General features: G+C 35.6%; 1 protein-coding gene across 2 annotated transcripts in view; it reads right to left on the bottom strand.

Annotated features, from left to right (window-relative positions):
- Nucleotides 1–261: 261 nt before the first annotated feature.
- Nucleotides 262–9,276, bottom strand: part of Pi4k2b (phosphatidylinositol 4-kinase type 2 beta) — a 28,436-nt gene continuing 19,421 nt past the window's right edge. For both annotated transcript variants that reach the window (XM_076865122.1, XM_076865123.1), the window contains 3 exons: nt 8,162–8,295; nt 6,827–6,886; nt 262–1,081 (listed from right to left, as the gene is read on the bottom strand). In XM_076865122.1, coding sequence (XP_076721237.1) covers nt 908–1,081; nt 6,827–6,886; nt 8,162–8,295 — 368 coding nt within the window. In that variant the 3' untranslated portion in view covers nt 262–907. The remainder of the gene's footprint in view (nt 1,082–6,826; nt 6,887–8,161; nt 8,296–9,276) is intronic.

The raw sequence follows: 9,276 nt of genomic DNA, 5'->3' as shown, positions 1-9,276 counted from the left end.
GTACAACCCCAGACCCCTATCCATTTGTTTTTTAAAGGGGGAATATTTTTAGATGTTTTTTTCTTACTAAAACAAAATAATTCATCAAAAATATGCCAAGGTGCCAGGCATGGGAGCACACTCTTGTAATCCCTTATGACCTTGTTAAGTTCAAAGCCAGCTTAACAAGGTCATAAGCAACTTAGAAAGACACTGCCTCAAAATAGAAAATAAAAAAGGGTTGGGAATATGACTTAGTGGTTAAGTGACCCCAGGTTCAATTCCTGATTACCACCCCTCACAAAAAAAATTTTAAGGTACAAAAAAGAAAATGGTCTCTGTCACTTCAACAACATATTTAATTTTTAGGTCCCCAAAAATGACCACTTTAGCGGCACTTATTCAAGTTCTAAAATAGCAGCTTTTAAAATTAAGGCAGCATTGCTTTATTCTTACCTATTTTTCTAAGGACCACTCTTAAGTTCACAGGAGTGGTTTCAGATTTACCCACCCTCAAAGGTCTTTTGTAATGCAACATAAGAAGAGTTAACAAGAACATTCTTCCCAATGTTTAAAAAATACAGAAAATGTCACTGTATTCAAAGTCAACAAATATCTAATTTTTCTACTTTAAATTATACAGTAATTACAGTCATTCTAGCTGTGTAAACCATGAATTTACCTTTTACACTAACAAAAACACAAAATACATATTTTCTACAAAAATACAATGTAGAAGACTTATCACTTCTTCCCTGATATAGAAATTTAATATTTGGACAAAAACTGTAAACTTTGATTACATTCAAAATGTAACCATTTTAGGGACTTAAATAGTTTTGGCATCTGGAGCTCTTAACAGCAGATTTACATTGCTGCAATGTTTTAACAATGCAATAATGCCCAACAGTTGTTTCTCTTACACCTGCTACCAGGAGGAAAAAAACGGTTTCCTGCAATGGACAGTCTGGGTAAAGGAGCTGCCTGGGTGGATAATCCGACCCTGACTTCCCCCTTTACTGCGTTCCACAATCACACAAGGCATCTGGACCAGCTGAACAGGACTCTTCCCATCTCTCAGTGCCTGAGTAAGATTTAAGATCTATGGAAAGAAGAGAGATTTTCATCAATTCAAAGAAGCCAAAAAGCCTCCACTGACATTATTATTTCAATCATTTAATCCACCATAATTTTTATTTCACCCATTATGCACAACAGATATTGTGATAAGAAACTATTATAATTCTGTCTTTAATGCACAAAATTAGAGTAACCTACTAATTTGGTAACTTTAAAACACTTTGGAATGCATCTATGTCCAAGAGCAATGAAATCAGAGACTAGATAAACTGAAAGGTTCAACACATTTCATCTGACACAGAACTTAAACAAATAATAGTTTGAATATTTGCCTTACTCATTTATTTGACGAATAAATTTACTGCATACCTACTATGCATTAGGCTCTATTCCGAGTGCTGGGGATATGATAGAAATACAGACAAAATTCCTGCCTTCTTTTTAGCAGGGGAAGGGGTCAATAAGCAGAACTAAGTAAATTATTTCATGTACTAGAAGGTGGGCAAGCATGAAATAGGCCCAGAGTGGGTTAGAGAGTTGGGGGAGGTACCAATTTCAAATAAAATTTTATTTAAGAGTTTATTATAGGAAAAATCAAACTTGGAAGAAATATATTCCATGTTCAAAGATACCTAGAATTTTTACCTTTGAGCATACAAATAAGGTTATGAAACTCAATTCATAGCTTAGAGCCTAGTCTATTCTTTGTTCAGATAAAATAAAATTTTAATAATTAATTTTTCTTTTTTTTCTGCGTATTAGGAAAAATTCTTTTATTATGTACTTTAAATATACAGATATCTCCTTCAGGTACTCGAAAATATCTAATATGCACTTCACTGGTTCTTTAATAAAGACTAGTTAATAATGATAAGCATGAAAATGTCAACATACAGCCATACTAACCAATAAGCTTCATAATATTTTGAATACTATAAATGAGATAGTTAAGCTCCCAAAGTATTTAATACATCACAGAAATAAATATTTACTAGCAACAGTAGTTATAGATTATATTTGTTTTAGAATGCCTTTTAAGTTTCCCTCTTAAAATTTTCACTTTGGTTACATTTGGACACAAGAAAAAAAGAATTTATAAAATTTAGGGTTATAAGCATTGTTTATACCATGAAAATAAAATGGAGACCAGCATGTGTAAGGAATGAAATGTTCTAGCTAGTTTCTTCTTTTTAAAAATTCTATTTCACAAATAGTAAGTCTAAATATAGCATTTTAAGTAACATCTAAGATTTTCCTGATGCTAATTACAATGCACGATTGTTATAGAGAATCTGAAAAATAGAGAGGTACAAGAAAATGAAAGTCACTCCACAAGATTATATAGATTTTCAAAGTATTATAACAGCACAAATTACTCAATCTTAAAACAATCCTGACTATTAATATTTCTCTGGATCAAAAGAGACTCAATAATCTTGCATTTATCTACTAAATAAACATTTACAAAGAGCTCACTGCATAGGAGAAGGGACAAAACAGAAAGGAAAAACAAAATGAGCCTTGAAAGAACTTGTACTCCCGAAACAAAGGGCCACAGGAGCAAATAACTGCAGTGCAGTGTGAGAAGCACTTTAACTGCAGGAATTGTGCCCTGACTTTAAAATCCGATCCCTTCCCCCTGCCCAGTTTTTTTTCTTTTTCCACTTCTCAAAGAATACACAAACCTTTTATTGTATGTTTAATTAGAGAGGCTTGTTTTTAAAAATACAATGGACCAAACTGCAGGCAAGAGGAAACACTGAAGCTCTCCACCAATGTCACACCTGATAGCTTGATAGGGACATCTGTGATCTGGCAAAGACAGGTGGCACAAACTCACCTACTTCATACAGACTGCTTTCCTTTAGATTAGTTCACTGGCCCTCAAGTTTCAGTTGGCAGAAGAATCACTGTGCCATACACACGAAACCACAGATATTCTAACTTAGGATCCGTTTTATGCTATTTTCCAATAGGCATGTACTCAACAGGCTGATTTAAAAACCAATTTTTTGAGTCCAACATGACACCAGTATATTCCCGGGGAGTGCTGCAGAAACCGCCTCCCCTGAGTGGCAGGAGGAGCCTGAGAAGACCGAGCTGGAGCTTGAAGGGAAAACTCTTGCAGAAGAGGGAGAGGCATCCAAGGAGGGCAGAGCACAAGAGCTCCATTGAGAACTGGGAAGAAAGAGCAGTTCAGAGAAGCTAAGAAGCTTGGGAAGTTGCAAAACAGCAAGAGTAAGGGGCGGTGCGATGGCTGGACGCTGACTGTGAAGAACCTTGTTGGCTGTGCTGGAGGGCTGGACTTGAGCTTGTGCACAAGAGCAAGTCCAGGGAGCTGCCTTGACAAAAGACAGGATCACAGGTGTTTTTAAGACTGTGTTCTCTCTCCCTCTCCATGCAGTGCAGGGAATTGAACCCAGGTCCTCATGTATATTAAGTAAGCCCTCTACCACTACTCCCAGCCCGGTCCTCATTTTACTGTGGAAGATTTAAGGATGTGACTTATGTCAATAAATCCAGAAATGAGATGATAAAAGACCTCAGGTAGACACAATGTCTAAATGCTGCAGATTTGACAAGCTAAGACAGATCCCTGATTTCATGGATACAGCATGTGACTTAGACCCCCTCAGTCATGTTTCTTAGGATCCATTTTATGATCCCAGAGCCTCACAAAAAATGCAGGTGACAGTAGTTATTGTGAGGGTAAATGAAAACAAACATAAAACACCCAGGAAAGGGTCAAGTGCTTAGGGGGTACTAAAATTTTAGCTTCATTTTCTTTAACATCAATAACTTAATTTGATTTTTAAGATTTTGGTTTGTCAGTCAGTGAATACAAGCTAATTGTGTTTTCTTAAAACAGTTTTATTATTTCTGCCATTTTTTCAGATCATGGGGAAGATATACTTCATATTTCTCATAACCAAATTACTCTGAAATTCAGTGTTCCATGCACAGGTAGAACTTAATATGAGTTTTGTTGAACCTAATCATTGCCTATTGTTAATTAATATTAAATTCAAAATGTCATTTAGCTCTTACAAATATTACCAGTTCTGAATTCTAAGAAATGCCATCATACTAGTTCCAGGCCACATCCTCATGTGAAGAATTAGAGCATGTCACTGGTTATGTGTATAAAACTGAACTACTATACACTAGGGCAAAAGGCTTGGTTGTACATGTCACAAATCATTAAGATAGTGAATAAAACTGGAGGGGAGAGGAATTTAAGAGATATTTATAAATGATAAACATGAGCATTTTGACTGAATTAAGGAACTGGCTGAAATAATGATTCTGTTGTTCAGAATATAAAATGTACTGGTGTTTTTTTGCTGTTTATTTTTTGCATGTTGTTAAATGTTTGCTTTATAAGTATTGATTTATTTTCAGATAAAGAAAAATATCTTATTTTTAGGCCAACTTTCAACAAACAAAACCCCACCTAAAACCAGAGAGCTATACAACCACACACATACATAATCAGGGTACATTATTTATTTATTTTAAGAAATATTTTTAGTTGTAGATGGACACAATGTCTTTATTTTGTTTAATTAGTTTTTTGTGTGGTGCTGGGGATTGAACCCAGAGCCTCACACATGCTAGGCAAGAGCTCTACCACTGAGCTACAACCCCAGCCCCACATTATTCTTTTTAGATATCAGAAAGCTCAAACTCAAATTAAAATTTAAAAACAAAATAAAATTAAACAAATTAAAACATATAACCTAGATATCATCATTTTCTTTCTCCCCTTCCCCACCCCAGATCTTGGTCTTGTCATTTTTTATCTATTTTTATAAGCATTTTTATAATATGTTAGTTCCTATATGAATGAGATAGGATAGGAATAAACACAATGGAAACAGCAGCTACTTACTGGCACGCCTTTGTGGCTGACCTCAGAAATGAACGTTCCCACGCCTCCTTGGGGAAGCATTTCTTAATTTAAATTTCTCATGTGCTAACTTTAATCCACAAAGCTAACAATATTATTTATAGCACTTACTTATTTGCTTATTTAAAATAACATTCCTAATATAAAGATACAGGAGTTCCCTCTTAACTATGATTTCAGTTACCCGTAGTCAACCTTATTCTGAAAGTATTAAATGGAAATTTCCAGAAATAAACAATGCATGTTTTAAATAACTTATTTCAGTATATTGCTATAATTGTTTTATTTTATTATTGTTATTGTTTGTCAGATTTTATCATAGGTATGTATGTATAGGAAAAAACTGTACATATAGTGTTCAGTACTATTCAGTTTCAGGCATTCATTTAAGGTCTCAGAACATATCCCCAGAAAAGGGGAGACTACAGGATACCTTCAGGGAAAAGAAAAACCCAGAGGATGAAGCATAGTGATATGGCAAGACAATTTGTTTCAAGCAAAAAGGTCAAAGAGGGACATAATTCTTCACACTTGAAAATGTTACTCAAATATATTTTGGAATGGTTAAAAATTTCTGCAATATAATTATAATTACTGGTCAACTAATCCTTTTATCCATGCTCAAATGCCCCAAACTCTCCTAGCTAGGCTCCCTCTACTCCTCATCTGCTAAGCAAATCTGCACTCACTGTCCAGCCTCGCCTTCAGCAGTGGTTCAAACCTCTTCTGGGTTAGGAATCCCTTTGCTGAGATATAAATCCTACCCACCCCCATCCCTGGCAAAATGCACATACAAAATTTCACACATAATTTCAGGGAGTACAGAGAAAAAAACAAGCATAAGGTTTTTTTTTCACATTCTTCTTTTTCTTTTTTTCCATATTTTTTTTGTAGTTGTACACAATAACTTTATTTATTTATTTAATTTTTATGTGGTGCTGAGGATCGAACCCAGTGCTTAACACATGCCAGGCAAGTGCACTGCCCCTAAGCCACAATCCCAGTTCCACCCCCAAGCCCCTTTTCACACTCTTCTTTAATGCTAAATTTCTAATTACTCTAATCCCTGCCATATGAAATCAACACTCTAATTCTCAAGGCCTTCTATATAAACGGGCTATATCCTACCAGTTCTGCCATAAGTATTGATAAATTAATAAAATATATATTATTTGATTAAATTTACTTCTTAAAATTCTAGAACACAATCAAGGCAAAAGCCAAATTCATCTTCCTTGCCACAGGTACTATAGCAAACAGCTACCTTAAATTCAATGTATGTTTTAGGAAGAGAATGCTAATTTGGAGTTTACGAAAAGTCAATCTTTACAGTATGATATAATTGCACTGCAAGGTTTCCTTTTGGAATAGTCAAGGAAGCAGATGCCATGTGAGGTGGCCTAGCCTGTAGGTCCACACCAACAGACCTAACACTGTGTGTCTCTATTAGAGGAGTTGAGGAGGAGGAAGGGTAAGAGGATTGATTTAAAATTATGTAGTGCCCTGACTCTTAATCAGTACTCAACTCTGATGACAGGGTTATTTACTGATGGCTCTAGCAAAGCCAAACATGTTCCACAAGGAAAATAATCTAATGGACTAGAACTTGGTATTGAAGATCCACACAAGGGGACTTGAGGGAATAAAGGGTACTAAAGCTCAGGAAAAGAGCAAATGGGATGAACGACTCAGGGGCAGGCACTGACAACTGGTTAAATACACCACATTCAACTAGGTCCAACGTGCCTAATATAATGACAGAGGAAACACACTATTTAAATCAATTTCATTTCTAATCACAGGTTACAGTGATAATGTCTCAGGAAGTTTTTTCTTAATCATCAAAAAGTGACCTACCTGACCTCTCATCACAGACATCTGACTTTCAAAAGTAGTTTTGTCAAAACTTTTGTCAGTCTATTACAGAAAGGAAAAAAAATTATTATTATTCCAAAAACCTTTGAAACAAATATAGAATTAAAAAAAAACTCTTCCATATAGCAAACAAGGTCATTAGAAATTTTTCTCAATTGATAAAATAACAAGATCATTCTCACTTAATGTACTTTTTCTATATCCCTAGAATGACAAGGAAAATTTAATTTGTTTATATCCAACTTGTTTCAGAAAGATTTAAGATGATTTCCTAGACAATGAGTTCAGGCTTTTCAAGAATTCGATCACTGCAATCACCAAACTCATATAATTCATACAGTAAGTTTGTAAAGATTCAACTTTTAAAGAAAGCAATATCTCAATTTTGATGTAATCTCACTTGAAAAGATACTCATAGTAAGTGTAACTTTACAAAATTTATGCTTCAGGAAAATAAAGTTGCTAAATCCTGTTATATTAGGTTCTACTGCAAGCCAAAATACAAGTAGTAGTAAACTAAATTAGCTCTACTTGGAAAAATCTTTTTTGTTAGGTGTGATGGTAAATGTCTGTGATCTCAGCGACTTGGGAAGCTGAGGCACGGGGATTGCAAGTTTAGGGCCAGCCTTGACAATTTAGCAAGACTGCCTCAAAATAAAGAGTAAAAACAAAGGCTGGGAATGTAGCTCAGTTGTACAGCACCCAACGTTCAATCCCCAGCACTGGAAAGAAAGGAAAAGAAAAGCTCTTTTTAAGGTTTTTTTCTTTCTTTCTTTCTTTTTTTTTTTTTTTTTGTAACAATCAAAACTAAACATTTTTTAAAAACACTATGCCAACTGTTTGCTTTATTTATTTTTTCCTTTTCAAAAACTGTACAAGCACCTGGCTTATAGATGAGAGCCAAGTATCAGAGGTAAATACAAATAAACATTGGTATAAGACAGACATGTGTCTGCATTTTAAATCTGGGCAATGAACTTGACCTTTCTCAGCACTAGCTTCATCAAGGATGCTGTAGGGTTGTAGTAAGTTTTAAGTGAGACATAAATAAAAAAGCATGATGCTGCCAGGCCCAGTTTCACATGCCTGGGACCTTAGCTATTAGAGTGGCTGAAGTAGAAGGATCCTAAGTTCAGGGCCAGCCTGGGCAACTTAGTAAGATCCTCTCTCAAAATAAAAAACAAAAGTTTGGACATAATAGCTCAGTAGTACTGTGTGTGTGCCCAGCTTATGTGAGACCCTTGGTTCAAACCCTAGTTAAAAAAAAATAATAATGTGCAAACATCATCTCCATACACAAATTAAACTTTTATTTACCTTAAAAAGTTCATAAAGATCTTCACATAAATCTTGCACAAAGTTCATGTCAGAAATATATGGCAGAACCAAGTTTCTTGTTTCTTCAGAAAAAGGAACTTTTGCTTGAGGAAGCCACGCCCAGTGAAATGGATCTAATAGAAAATAATCAGTGGCAGAAAATGGTTTATTTAGACTCACATTTATCCTGTTTCTTTCCTACAACTCCTAGGTCTCCCAAAGAAAGGACAGGAGAGAGAAGTTAGGAGAGTAAACTATTTTTAGTAATTCAAATTAATCAGATTCCAAGTTCGGATAGCCAGTTCAGATGGTAATGCACAGTAAGGTCTAACCTGAACTGAGTTTGAGATGGTAAAGAATCAGAATTTGTTGAGTCTATTTCAAATAGTTCTATCCAAAAATGTATTTGAATCTATCTGGTTCCTGAGTTCAGAGATTGGTGGGTACCTACTAATTATCCACAGCCCTAGACTGAATACCATAGGTGAGGTTTCCTTGTCCCCCACAGCTATAAATCAACTGGAACTGTGGCATTTGTATATAGAAGACATTCTAAATTTTTATAATATCAGAAAGTAAATAGGTAGCTTTAAGGGATAAAAGATCTATAACTTGGATGATGATGTAGCTCAGTGGTAGAGTGCTTGCCTATCAGGTGAACTCCTGGGTTAGATCTCCAGCACCACAAAAAATAATAAGAAAAAAGAAAAGAATCCATATTTCTGGGTAACTAGTGGCCCCTACAAAGAGACCATTAAATTCACACAGTACCAGGACTTGAAAGATTTGCATAATGGTGGAATCTTCTAGAAAGGGTACGTATGCATATTCCAAACCCCCCAGTTTGGTTCCCACCACTCAGAGAGCTTGAGGAAGAAATCTTCCCTTGGAGCCACGGATACTCATATCTCTTCTATAGATCTCTCTGCACACTGCGGGAGGTACTAATTGCATGCTAAAGCCTTTCCTCTGGCCCCCATCTCCTGGAAGGTATGTCCAGTTCCCTTCTTGTCTTTCCCTGAAGAGTTTCATAAAGGGAAAGCCCTTATTCTTTGCCTGCCTTCACTTCTTATCCCTCAACTTCATCCAAAATCCCTCCCTGGGCCCCCAAGTCA

Source organism: Callospermophilus lateralis, chromosome 8, assembly GCF_048772815.1.
Source record: "Callospermophilus lateralis isolate mCalLat2 chromosome 8, mCalLat2.hap1, whole genome shotgun sequence".
NCBI classification, from domain to species: Eukaryota; Metazoa; Chordata; class Mammalia; order Rodentia; family Sciuridae; genus Callospermophilus; species Callospermophilus lateralis.
This window is presented reverse-complemented; position numbering and strand designations above follow the sequence as displayed.